This window comes from Cinclus cinclus, chromosome 3 (genome assembly GCF_963662255.1).
Source record: "Cinclus cinclus chromosome 3, bCinCin1.1, whole genome shotgun sequence".
NCBI classification, from domain to species: domain Eukaryota; kingdom Metazoa; phylum Chordata; class Aves; order Passeriformes; family Cinclidae; genus Cinclus; species Cinclus cinclus.
The window spans coordinates 70,985,401-70,999,699 of record NC_085048.1 but is presented as its reverse complement, the minus strand read 5'-3'; the positions used below and the strand labels follow the sequence as shown (position 1 = coordinate 70,999,699).

At 44.7% G+C, this 14,299-nt stretch overlaps 1 protein-coding gene across 1 annotated transcript in view; it reads right to left on the bottom strand.

The window, feature by feature from the left end:
• GALNT2 (polypeptide N-acetylgalactosaminyltransferase 2) overlaps nucleotides 1–688 on the bottom strand; it is an 87,313-nt gene extending 86,625 nt beyond the window's left edge. The window contains exon 1 of the mRNA XM_062489140.1: nucleotides 516–688. Coding sequence (XP_062345124.1) covers nucleotides 516–641 — 126 coding nt within the window. The 5' untranslated portion in view covers nucleotides 642–688. The remainder of the gene's footprint in view (nucleotides 1–515) is intronic.
• Between the last annotated feature and the right edge of the window lie 13,611 nt (nucleotides 689–14,299).

Genomic DNA, 14,299 nt, shown 5'->3' with positions numbered 1-14,299 from the left:
CGCTGTGCATCCAAAGGGGAAATGCATCAGCAGCTCGGATCCTCGCGTGCTCCCTAGGCGGGAACACGAGCCCGAAGGACTCCGGTGCCGGCCGGGAAGGCAGCAAGGGGCAGCCGCTCCGTGCCGGGAGCGGAGCGGAGCCAGGCGGGGCCCCCCCGCCCCGGAGCGCAGCCCTGGCCGTCCCCACCCTCCCTTCCCACACCAGCTTCCCCCGGCCCGGGACGGGGCCGGCCGCACTTAGATAAGGAGCGACGCGACGGGGCTGAAATCGGTCTGAAGTCCACAAAGAAAGCCATCTGCCTCCGGGAAGCTGGCTGGAGAAGGGTGGGAGGGAAGGGGGAAAGAGCAGCCCGGGGCAGTTTCACGCCTCCTGAAATCGAGCGGCGGTGAAGAGATCCCCCCGCCCGCCGCCCCTGCTCCCAGCCCGAGGCCGCGCAGCGCTGCCCCCAGTCCGGCCGCGCCGCCCCGCCGCCGGGGCAGGGAGCGGGAGCACCTTCCCCGGGCTGAGCTCTCACCTTCCTCCTGCCGCCTCCGCCGCCGCCGCCGGCCAGCGCGGCGCTGCCGCCCGAGTACATGTAGTAGGCGATGCCCAGCACCCAGAGGAAGGCGAAGCAGAGCAGCAGCCGAGACCTGCGCCGCATCCTCCCTCCCGCGCCGCCGCCAGGCCACCAGGAAACGGCCGCCAGCAGCCTCCGCTCCTGCTCCTCCCGCTGCTGCCGCCGCCGCGCAGGGTCAGGGGGCAGAGGGCGAGCGCCCGCCCCCCGACCAATCCCGCGCCGCCCGGCCCCGCGGGGGGCGGGCCGGCTCCGCCGCCGTCGCCATGGTTGCAGCACGCCGGGCCGCCGCCTCCGCCGCGCCCGCGGGCCGGGGGCTGCGCGCCCCTCGCAGGGCGGGCACAGGCACCGCCCCGACCGGCACCGCCGCCGGGCACCCCCACGCCCCCCCGCCGGCCGCGGGTTTCCGCGGGCGCTGCCGGAGCCGGCCCGAGGGGCGGGAGCCGCGCCTGGCGGGCAGCGGGCGGGCGGGAGGCCGCTCCCCGCCCTGAGGCGGCGGGGCACCGCGGGACTGCGCGGCTGTGCGGGTTCTCCTGCTGGGAGTCGTCCCACTCCCTCCCCGCTCATACTGGCCGGTTTCACAGAGACTCTCGGTACCGCAAAAACTCCAGACTGGCCCCGGTCCGCGCCCTGCGCCCCCCGCCTGCCGTAGCCCGAAGTGTCCGTGCCCGCTCTGCTGCAGCCCGCGGGGTCCCTGCGCAGCGGGGCCGTGGGCAGTGCCGCAGCGGCACCTCGGACGTGAGGGGGGCTCCGGGCTCATAGCGTCTGGTTCAGCCCTCGTTCAGTGCATCCTCCGAGAACCGTAATACAGCGCTAGTGTGTGGGTCTCACCTCTTCGGAGTTGTCGTGCTCCCCCACTCATATTGGATGATCACACAGAGAATCACAGGGGCCCAGAAATTCCAGACTGACCACAACACAAGTTGTGCCTCTGACTCTTTGCAGAAAGGAAAATGTTCTTTATGAAGGTGCTGTCCCTGAAGTCACTTGAAGTAGGTAGTGAGGCAGGTCTTCATTAAGCCTCAAAGGTCAGAAAGCAAAGTCGTGTCAGGGCATGTCCACTGCCCTCTGCATGACATTATTGAAGAGATTTTTCCATGGCCCTATGGGACACATTGAGGACCTAACAGCCCACCATCCCACTGAGGTCACGTACCTGCTCTGCTTGCACTTCTGAAGTCACCACTATAGCAGTCTGGAAGCATGAGCACTATTAATGCAGGCCTAAAGGGATCTTTGGGGGATTCTGCCTTGGAGGCTGATCTGTTGATGTGGGGTCCTTGTCTGGTAAAATTATCTTTCTTTCTACTTACCCAGTTCCACCCCTGAACACCCCAGGACAGACAGACAGACAGACAGTGTCACTAGTTCATTGACTCGCATGTGCGCAGCTCATGCTGCTGTTATTTCATGACAGTGAGTTTCCTGTTGTTCAGCATTTGCTGCTATCTCATCCCACTGTGAGACATCAAGAAATGAGAACACAGAACTAGCAAAAGACACATTATCTAACAATTAAAGAGCACCTCTATTTCAGAGGCATAATATCCACTCAAAGGAGAACATTCCTGGTTTTGAAATATTTTTTTGTTTTTTTTGTTTTTTTTCTATCATCTCACTGTGTTTTATCAATAGACTGTTTTACTCCCACATGTTCTGACTGTGCCCCACATTTCTCCTTGTCTCCAAACCAATGTCAGGCCTCTGCCAGTCCAGCCACACTGGTGGCTACAGAGCCTCTGTAGCAGACTGCTCACCAAGACGTGGCCAGGGGGTCTAGCATAAATTCTGTTCCATAAGCAGGAAAAAAAAAAAAAATCAGCAGCTAGAAGAAATGGCATCAAAAACTCACCCGCTCACCAGCACAGTCACTCCACTGACAGTCTTGTCAAGGAAGGTGAATTGTGTCAGTGTTGGCAGTGCCTGGGCAGAAGTTGTCTGGTGTGCAGAGATATCAGGGGATAACTGCATACCTTCCCACCTGCCAGAGCACTGCTGGAGAGATAGCATGGGTAAAAAGACAGAGGAAGGAATTCCAAATAAGTATCCAGTCAGGGTGTGTAAAACAAAGAGATAGATGTCTTCAGAGCAAATGAATCTTTCAATAAACTGAGGATTATGAATTAAGTTTTGGAGGGAGTTGGAAGCAGACACCCAGCTTGGGCAAAGTATAAGTTTTGGAACCAAATAGCTAGCATCTATTTGAAGTGACGTACACTGGAGAGTACGGGCTGCCAGGAGACACAGAGATGTTCTAGATGAGAGCTTTTGATTTATCCAGAATATGTCTGATGCAAGTGAGAGCATTTCCTGCAAAATCACAGACTGTGCCTGCATCTAAAAAGACACATGCACACACATACACACATACGCACATCTCACTCCAAATTTCCATTGGGAAGGTTCTCTATACAAATCAGAGCCACCCAAGATTGGGAACATCCTGATAAACTCCTACCTATTGAGCTCTACAGTGAGAGGAGAAGCAGCTTCCCCACTGCTGGGGGATTCCTTCACTGGGCAGATCTGCTGAGCGAAAGGGTGCTTTGCATGACATATGTCCCCACAGAAAACATCATACACTTTTGTGTGCTAAGTGAAGCATGATCCCATTTAACTTTACATAATCTGCAGACCACTTAGTCTTTAAACATCTTGCAAAGCCTACAGGAACTTTTCGTGCCCTTTTCATAGTCTTAGATATCTTGGGATGGTCTTCAAAGGTCTCCCTGCAGCCGCAGGTATTTTCACTGATTTTAGCAATGTGCTTAGATAGATTTTTCCCTTTCCAGCAAAATTAGCTAGCCATGCATGAATAGAAAATTATTCCATAGCTGCACACCTCACAATCTTACTGAAATAATCCAGCATACATGCCCAAATGCACTTCTCAAAGGTTTATAACTCAGTCAAATCAAAACTAATTTCTTCTCAAACAAGCAAATACATGCCTACTTCAAGGAAGGCTATTTCCATGTCAGAGTTCATTTTCAGCCTTCTGCTGATAAAGTTACAGAAATGCTCAAAAAAAGGTTGTAAGGGTCTATTTAGATTTTTTTTTTCCACTCTCCTGATATTCTGAACTGGCTGAACCAGTTTTGTTCAAGCCTTTCCAAATTATTCACATTTGGACAAAGTCCCAATCTGGCAGATTTCATCCTGAATCATTTATATTTCAGAGACCACAGAAAACACAGAGGTTTAGAATTGAAAATGTTACGTTGATTTAACTCTAGGTAAAGCTGCCTGTTCTATTACAATGCATTTGCATAAAGACATCTCTTTACCTCAAAAGTCCTAACATGTTTAGTCAGCAAAGAAAAACTGAAAAAATGCACTTCAATTAAGAGAAGGAATTCAAGAAAAATGTGAGATATTTTAAAATTATTTTTCCAGTGCATTTCAAAAGATAATATTAGCATATTTTAAAAGCAGCATTGCTAGAATGATTCACAGAATATAAATGCTTCTGTATCAAGCACAGCCCTTTAAACAAAAGAGAGATCAAGCACATGAGAGTACAAATGGGAGTGAAAATTGCAGAAGGAATCGTCAAAACTTTGCCTTTGATCTGCAATCTAGACACCTAGCTGAGAGGGACAAAATTCTGATCTAGTTAGCTAAGATGTAAACCAGAGGGAACATCATTGAACTCATATGAGAATGGGTACAAAACTAGCCACAACCCTGACGAGACTCATTTAGACAACACAAAAGTTGCTCATCCTTTTCTGAAGTTTTATGATCTAGTCAAAGGTGAACAAATCCTTCTGCAATGTGAATGGAAAGCAGTCCTCACCTTCAGGAAAAAGTGAGTCAGTCTGTTACTCATATTAGCAATCTTGTCCATGCAAAAACAGGATGAGGGATTTTCAGACCAGATCCACAGAAAATAGGATTAAGAGACTTTAAAAGGCAAAAATATAACTGATGAAGATGTCGCAACCTCTTTGATGCATGGAAGCTGAAACATAGGTGACCCAGTTCATATTACATTCTTTCAAATCTATGCAGTTTTGTCACAAAGTAAATAATTTCTCCTCTCTCATGAGAAAGGTTACTTATTAGCCTAATGTAGGGGATTTATAACACAGAAACACAGAAATAATAACATAAAAATATAACACAGAAATCACACATAAACATGACATTTTAAATACATCTGTAGAGGATATAGGTCTAGTAATAGCTTGAAAGCTTGACTGAGCTCAAGCCCAGTATGTTTGTAATGCTAGAATCCTGTTTGTAGTAAAAGATCCTGATCCTGAAAACATCTATGCAAATGTTTAACTTCATTCAGCACATATTCCCATTGGAGTCAGTTGGACTACTCAGACATTTAAAATTATATGCTTATGGCTGAGTACTTGCAGGATTAAAGGTTAAGTGCAGCTAGCAGGTCTGAAAATCTATGTGGGTGTTTTGCAATTCCTCACTGCACAGTGGTAACAATGAGAAACAGACTACCTCCTCAGCTAAAGACTTGGGAGTCAACATGTCCTTTCCCATCTGTTTAGATGCCAAGAACTATGTTTGTTTAATTTTTCAGCAGAGTTTCTGATGCTACCCAGAGTAGGAAGACGTGCTGGCAATAGCATTCAAAAGTGGCTCACTTCCAGAGAATCTTGTTACCCTCCAAGAATGTTTTTTGAACTGTTAAAACCCCAAGCAGCAATATTGTACATGCACATTTTACCTTGAAAACAGCGTGTCACCGTGCCTGACCACAGGGTTTGTCAGGCAAGGTCCAAATATGTTTGGGCATTGCAGAACTAAAGCTCTCTCCTCCTAGACTCTGAATTTGAGAAGGTAGTATCTTCTCTTTTAAAGCATAAGATAATGGCTACTTCTAATAGCACTGCTTTTATGCTTCTATGTTTCCACATTAGAGATTGATCAACACATTACATCATGTGAAGCAGAAATTGTAAACACTGCACTTTCACATGTGAGTTTGAAGTATCAGCTTAAGCCCTCATTCTTTCAAGGCAAATTATCCATATCTGGAAACCCTTCCTCTCTATTAAATAAAGTTTAAGGCTTAACATTCCTTGGAGTCATTTGGTTCTACAAAGAAAGGAAACAGATTATTTTCCTATGGGTGGTGAATACAAAGAAAGAACAATTCAGCCCTTGCTTGGCTTCCAGCTAAAGATGGCAGAAGCTAGTACAAACTGCAGTCCTACTGCCAGCTATTCTTCCTGAGTCACTTTGCACATTGGACTGAACTTCAACAGAACAAAACAAACCTCTTGCAGCATTCTGTAGGCTGCTGATCAGATATCAAAATGGATATGGCTCAGATGTCTCTCTCATAGGAGAGTGATGATAGATGAAAGAGAGAATCAATGGACAGAGACTTGCTGAAACAACAACCTCGGCTTTCTTTGAAGTAATTTGACACCCCTTCATTGTAATTATCCAAATTCCGAAGGTCATAGCTGCCAGAAGAGGTAAAGACTGATGATCTACGGTCTGAGATGAGGCAGGAAATTCCATCCTGTCCTCTTGAGCAACACTACATAGCCGTAGAGTGCAGCTGTAGTACTGTAAGTCATTTGAGGCTAGGGGTAAACACTGTGTGCTAATGCATAGTACAAAAGTCTGTTTCTGAGCAAAAATGACAAATGTGAACCCATCAGACAATGGTGCTGTAACCTCAACTGGTACTTTGTCCATTCAAATTTATAATTTGAATGGAGCAGTAAGGCTACAGCCAAGAAATTTGAGACTATCTATATGATACAAGTTTGCTACAGCAAAGCATAGAAAATGCAAGTTAAGTTACCCTACAATCATATTTGTGCAGCTAAATTACCCTGCAATCAAGAAAAATATTTTCCTGAGTCAGTGTTCTACCAGAAGCAGGTTTTGTTCATGTCTTTACATAAAGATTTTCTTAGCTAGTTGCACCATCATCAGCTCACCACAGGGAATGTCATAGAAAAAGGGAAAAAGATAGAAGGAAGGGGGAAAAAAACGTAAGGAAGACTGAAGGAGGCATGGTAAGACGGGAGGTGAGAGTACCAGAAACAACATAGGTGTTTGTCTTCCAAAGCTGCTGCCCCATCTGCAGTGTCTGAATTAAAAAGATTGATAAGTGGTACAGATCACCAGCTACCCAGGACATCAGACCCAGACGTCAGGGAGAACCTGATGCTTAGTGAGTGCTCAGTCTAGGTTTTATAAAGGTTTCTCTTCAGTGATTGTGCATCATTCAGAAAGGGCAGAGGAGTAAACCTTTCCTTGCTGTACAATATTTTAGATTCAGCTGGATAGTGGAAAGCATTTTCTTACTTCTTCCCCACTTCCCTAATAGCAGGAGTGAAAGAAAGTACTTTCTGTCTGAGACACGGCAAGCAAGTCTGCAGTTCTCTGGAGAAACATTCTAACCACTGACAATGGCAAGTCACATCAGAAATGCCAGTGTGAGCAGACTGAATACAGCTCAGATATCTTAGATTAATTTTTTTAATATAATTTTCCATCTTCATACTGTTGCCTCCCACTCAGGTGCACATAGTGGAGCTCATGCCTCGAAAGTGGTGTGCTGCCCATAGCAACCTATTCCCACTGGACACAGTGCAATGTGACAGTTAGCAGTGCTGTGCATCCCCAAAGACTCCTCTGTACCAGGTGGAGGACACCACTCCCCCCACACCTGCCTTAGCACCACATCCACTTCTTGCATTACAGTAGTGGGTAAACAAGTAAACCCCAGTGATGTATTTTTATTAACACTATATATTGTACTCCTGGATATTGCTTAAGAGTATTTTTCACTGTGCAATTAAAAGTAGTATTTTCACACAGCACTTACCATCAATAAATACATTAGTTTGTAATGTTTCTTTTGCATATTTGCCAATTTGCAATATTTTCTGTTTGGATCCCACAATAATTATAACAAATTACACAGGTCTCTATCACACTCAGGAGCATATTTCATATAAGAAGAGAAAGAGATGTTTCTTTTAGTTCACATACTCTCTAGAAGTCATATATTGATTTCTCCCAAGTTTAATGTTTCAGTACTTTGAAACAGACAGTAAATAGGCTCACTTACCACAAGAGATGGAAACTGACCCCATTTGTAACCTTCATGACCAGTTTGGCTTTAAACCTTTATCATCATCCGTTAAAATAATGAAAGACACTGTTTCTGAAAACAGGACCAAAAACAACAAACCTGGAGAAATTAGTTTTACACTTCCTCTTCCAACAGAAGTAGCCAGATCCACCCCCTCCATAATACAACTGAACCACAATGACCTTGACCCCAGTACCTATCACACAAAATAATATGAAAGAGAAACTGGGATTTCCCTGCAGAGACCATGTATTTTCCATCCCCTTTGATCTTTCAAAAGTTTCAGGTAGAGGAGCAACTGTTTTCTTCCAAGCAGTCAAACATCAAATGAAAGAACTTTCTGTCCTTGTCCTGTGAGCTGAAGGTCTGTGACTTTGTCAGCTGAGGTTAATACCCCTTTTCTTTTCACATTCTATTGCTCACTGTTTTCTCTAGCTTTCAAAACTATATCTGAACTAAGAGACATGCACCTTGGGGAGAGGTGGTCAAATAATGATTTTACTTTTACTTGTAAATTAGATTTTTCCAGCGCATAGGGGTGTAAATGAGGCTTTCTCTATGGAAATAACATTTCTTTGCCTCAGGAATTCACCATAAATTCAAGACAGCAATACTTTGTTCAGTTGTAATCTCACACGCACTGGTGTTAACTGGGAGTGACTCTGTAGAAGGCCAAGTCATTACAAGAGGTTAAATTGATGTAAGCTGAAAAAAAGAATCAAGTTTCCCATACAGATCCTTCTCTCACTGAAAAATTGTAAAATTCAGTGGAGAAAAGTAAAGCACTTCCAGAGTACTGCACTTCAGCATATATGTCTCACCAAATACTCCTAAAAAGTATCACCACAGGAAACATAGTGCATGAAAATGCTCATGGGGCCATTGTTCCAAAGGCTTGTGTGCAGGAATGGGGGGATGGCATGGCTGACAAGGGTGAAGAAGGCATAGAAAGAAGAATAGGGAGAGGGAAAGAGAGAGGGAAAGGGAGAAAGCGAGGGAGAGGAAAAGGGAGTGAGAAAGGTAGAGGAAGGGGGAAAAGAGGTGAGAATTTCCCTCTGCTTGGTGATGTATGTGGATATACTGCTTGGGCCAGGTAGCCCAGCAATAGGGACCTGAAGCTTTTGCACTTTAGCCTCTCACACATCACTTGTTAAGGAGAGAAACCTCACACATTTTGGGAAATGCTTCCCGCTGTGATTCTGGGAATAGGAAACTCTGTGATGCTGAACAATAAAGCACTGTTTCTGGTATCATCTCTTTGCAAGCAGCATTTCTACTGTATACTTTTTTTTCCCTGTACTGTCTGAGTCATCCCCTCTAGATGGATGTCCCAGGACACTCTTACTGGAACAAATATCCTTGAGTGTACTGCCCCATATAAAGCATTTACTGGTTATTCTCTGTGTGTCCTTGTTACAGAGGAGCTCACTAAATACTTGCCTAGGGACACTGATGTACTTGCAGAGGTACAGTGTGACAGTGGCAAGACAAATGTACATACACTGTACTGACCTTGGCAGAAATCCTAGCAGTCCACCAGTAGGATCCTGTTTTTTACCCATACAACCCCTGCCAAACCTAGCAGTGCCTCACCTAAACCATTATTTGTCTGAGCCATCTGCCCTTTCAGGAGCCTGCATCTTACACGTGATGCAGCAGCGGAGGCGTGGAGGTCTTGCTCAGGAGAGGGCAAGAGGATGGTGGCTTGATGCTACAGACATCAGGACACCAGAAGGCAAGGATCCCATCAGAAAAAGGGCCATGGCACTACACCTTAGCCAGGCACACACCTACACACCACAGAGAAACACAGTATTTAAGAAATATCTCCCTGTGCTCCCACACTTCCCCAGGACTCTGTCCAGATACTGGCACAGAATTTCAGCCTTATTATTGCTTCAACAAAAGCAATATCCTCAGTGCTTGAGTGTCACAGTTTTCCCTGCTTTTGGGTGGGATCCTGCTAGAGGCCAAATGCAGTGGGAAGACTCAGCTGCTGCAGGACCACTGTTAACTTGTGTCTTTCTCTTTCCTGTTCCTACTTCAGTTTTTCAGCTTCACAGATTTTGTCTTTCTTCCTACCAGGCAGACTTCTTTTAAATTCAATAAAGGGCAGTGAATTTTCTTGCTTTAATTAATCACATATTTTCTGCCAATAATAGTTAACCTGGCAGCTGGAGGTAACCTGGGTTAGATCATGGAGCTCTGTATTGACTTTCCACAATATTTCCCTGTTGTCATTGCTGCTTTCTTGGCTAGGTTATCTCCAGGCATACCATGTGCTTGAGTAACAATAACAAACAGGAAAAATGAAGCAGTTAATAAGATTATTATTTTAGTTAGATTTTCTGTTCTAAAAGCCAAAAAAACATCAGCAGGCCAAATACACTCGGGAGAGTTGTTTTTTTTTTTCCCTAGTCACAAAAACACTGAGTTGTCATACAGTTATAGCAAAGAATTTGACAGGACACCAAACAAGTTCAGAATCCCACTGGTGCTTCAACAGCTCCATTTGATCAGCCATGAGCTCATGTCATCGCTCTTGGAGAGAGAGAGAGAGAGAGAGAGAGAGAGAGAGAGAGAGAGAGAGAGAGAGAGAGAGAGAGAGAGAGAGAGAAAGAGAGAATGAGAGAGGAAAGACGAGAACTCTGTGTTTGAAGGACCTGAACAGATTTGGATCTCAAGTGCTTGACAGGTTCCCTCTGTATATGTCATTCTATTAGTTCTTGAAAAATTGTACTGTGTCACTGCACAGGAAAAAAGGCCTGAAAGAAAGGGCCTCCCAGAGCCAGGAAAGCACTGACAGGGCTCCCATACCCCACCCCTACAGAGAAGGAAGCAGGGTCCTGGTGGAGACTTGAGTCAGTAGCTTATGCATGCTGAGAGGAGTCAGTGTGCTTCTGACATTCTAAGGGATGCAGAACCAAAGGGCATGTACCTGCAAATATAGAAGTCTGAATTTACCAGGTGGAGAGGTTTTGCTTTCCAAGAAGAATAAAGTCTTTAGAGAGGAACCTTTCCAGTGTAGGAAACCCTGTTAGAGCTGTGCTTATATCCTGCCTGCCCCAGGGCAAGTGACATTATTTAGAGCTGAGAAAAGTTTGAATAAATATATCAGCTGAGCCAAGGAGGCTTTTCAGTGTGTAATCAGTTACTCCCTTCCCATGTAAGTCTCTCTGCCAAGGTTTTCCTCTGCTTCCTTGAGAAAAGCCCAGAAGCATTCAGACTGGTCTTGCCACAAGCAGGGTCTTGATGTATCTGCTGGGAAAGCTGGCAGCCCCAGGCAGCTGGGAACAGCACACACAGAGCTCGCAGGCTCCACCAGAGAGAATTGTCTGCTCAGTCCCTCCCAGTGCTGTTCAATAGCTGTTTGTGAGATGGTCTGGTCCCAGCCCAGTCAGAGTGGGTCAGAGTCCACAGCACAGCTCAGGATCAACGTTTGCACTTGTAACAGGTACTTGTGTGTCGGGACCTCAGCTGAGTGCCCACATTGCTCTTAGCCCTACTGGGCTAAGATACAAATCAGTAGGGGAGCCTCAGTAAAGCCAGCACTGATCCTGTTCCTGCTCTATGGAAAAGAAAGGCAACATCAGAACAGAGGCTGTTAGCCCAGCACCATTCAGAACCATGAAATCTGCTAGAACCAACCAAAAAATTGAACAGATACAACTGGAATTTACTGTACTTTCTGTTCATTGTTCCATTTAGATCTCCAGGAATGAAAACAACCCTACAGAGAAAAAAAAAATACCAAAACCCTTCAAGTAAAGTCAGGATTAATACCTTCTGGAAGAAAAAAATATATTTTCTGGAAGCAAAAATATATACTTTGTCAATTGATTACACAGATTGAAAATCATACAAGCAGTGGCAAGGTTGACAGCATTTTGGGAGAACTGGCAGCATACCAAAGGCTAAGGAAAGTGTCCTCCTCATCCAATGCTTCTTGACATTTTCTCAGAGACCAAGTCCACAAATTGTGCATTTCTGAGTTCAGACAAAACCTTCCAAGCTTGTCAAGAGTATAGATGCTGCAATTGCCAACCCAGAGGTGTAAGACTTCTGTAGGTGCTGCCATTTCTTTTCTTTTTTTTTCCCCCTAGAATTGGCTCTTGTAGCATCTTGACTCCTGAGCAAGATGAATTTTGTCACTGTGCCAAATCTTAACACTAGGCAATGGAGGACAAAGATAAGGCTTCAGACGTGTCCCACTTATATGTCAAAATTCTGCAACATTGACAAGTGCTTTAGTGCCGTGCATTTCCTGAATACTAAACTTCTCCCTGGTACTATCTTTTACTGTACAATATGGGTCTTTTTATACTTTAGTTTACCAGCATTTTTTTTTCATTTGCAGTTAGGCTGATAGAGGAAAAAAGCCCTTCACAAAAATTAGGATTTCATTTCCCAGTTTTTACTGAAGTATGCAATACATGCAAAGTAGTCACACAAACTAGGTTTAGAAATCCTAGAGCTAAGATATATTCCCACCCTTTTCATCCTGAAGTGTTCTTTATCAGAGTTTAGCTCACTATTTATCTTTGCAAGGTTTAAAAATACTGTTTTATTACCTAGTTCAGTATCTTCTTGCTGTCCTTAGAGATGATGGAGTGGAGAGAGCATTTATAAAATTTGCTGATGACACCAAGGTGGGAGTGGATGGAAGTAATTCAGAAGATGGGATCAGAATACAAAATTATCTCAATATGTTGGAGAAATAGTCCAAAACTATCAAGACAGAATTTAGTAACAGTGCATATGAAGCACTACATAAAGAAATGAAAGATCAAATGCACAAATACAAAATGAGAAATCATAAAAGAGTTGAAAAAACTGGGGGGAAAAGGTATGTGAGAACTAGAGTATGACACAATGCAAATATGAGCAAAGCAGTTAAATCTCCTGAAAGAAAAATCTCATATGAGATGTATTATTACAGACTGTCAAATGCAACAGGGAATTATTCAGCTTTTCAATGCACTGGTGAGGAGCCAGCTAGTGTATTGGATCTAGCTCTGGGTAACTGTTTTTAAAAAAGCAATAAAAAGATAAGACATTCAGAGAATATGGCCTATCAGAAACATCTTGTATAATTAGGTTGATCACTCTAGAAGCTTCACAGGGAGATTTGATTGGGGTTTTCCAGTATATGAAAGACTGTCCAAGAAAGGACAACAATAACTTACTTCCTTTGCTCAGTTTTCAGGAAAGAGTCCAGTGGATCTGGCAGAATAGCAGTTAGGTGATGAAGGAAAATCCAGAGCTGGCTACTAATTCTTAGGAACACTTGGGACTCTGCTCATAGAAAAGTTCAGGAAAAGATATGACAGCGCTACTGGTATATTTTATCCCACTTGGAGCAGGGAAATTTCCTCAGTGGTTTCATACAGCTTGTCAACATTCTCAAACCTATTTTATCAAAAGATCCATCCAATTTATTTTTGTTTGCAGCAGCACAGAGTTGAAGCTGAGCTGCAGGTGCTTTTCAGACACTTCAACACTTTGGCAGTTACAAATTCAGGATCAGACACCTTTCCTTTCTCATGCTTTTCTTGGACAATAAGGGATCTTTGTCATCATCCAACTCTGCGCCCTGCTTTCACATGTGGATTTTCCAGTAGTGGGAGTCCTGTGAAATTTCCATTTCCTTTTCTCTCCCTGGTGAACTGTGCATGTTCACAGCTGCAAGACATGAGTAAACTCCAATGTTCACTCATAACTCCCTTTTCAGTCACTCCTGGATCTTGTTCCAATGTTGGATTCCACCCATAATACTTTCTAGATCACCCTGAATCTGTGTCTTCTCTGTAGCTGAAGGTAAAGAAGGTTTATTCAGGCTTCAGCTGTCCGTGAAGACCCTTGCAATTCAATCTCTACCCCAGGATCAGCCCTGCTTAAGGCAAAGCTTGAGTTGTGGGATGCTGGAAACCCTCCAACCTGAGCCATGGGTTGCTGAGCAGGTGCTGTGTGAACTTCTGCAAGTCCTGCACCCCTGCCCACCAGGGCACTGAAAATGAGGAATCCACAGCACTGTTCCAATTTACCCTCTGCAGGTTAAAATACAGGGAGTGCCTGTGCTGCCGTAAGATGAAGGTTCCACTATCACCTCAACTGCTCCCGTCTTGGTGCTGAGGAGCAGTGTTTGTCTTGGTCTCTGCTCCCTTCCGTGCTGCTGACAGTGATGTGGTATCAACAGGTGTGACACAACCTCAAATTACAAGATGCAGTTTATCTGCAGGAGGATGGAACACCACACAAGCTTATTTGCCTTGTTTCACTGTGGCTTTTATTTGTTCACAGCCCAAATCCCACCCCACCCCCCCCCCCCAACCCCACAATGCAATCAACTGAATGGCAGCCTCAGGCAATTACACTTTCCAAGTGGAGAATTACTTGCATAAAAGCTTCTACATTTTGCTTTACTACCTCTCCACACAGATTTGGTTGTCTGTTGAAGTAGGGGGAGGATATTTTCCAACCACAATGAAAACACTGCGTGGTGATGCAGGGAAGATCTCCAGTCTGATGACGTGTCTTTATTTTCAGAATATTATTTTTTTTTTCAAAAAAGATTTTAACTCAGAATAAAAGAAGGCTCCTGGTGGAACTCTAACTTGTTCTTGTTTGGTTTCTGATACATCACTGTGCACCAAAA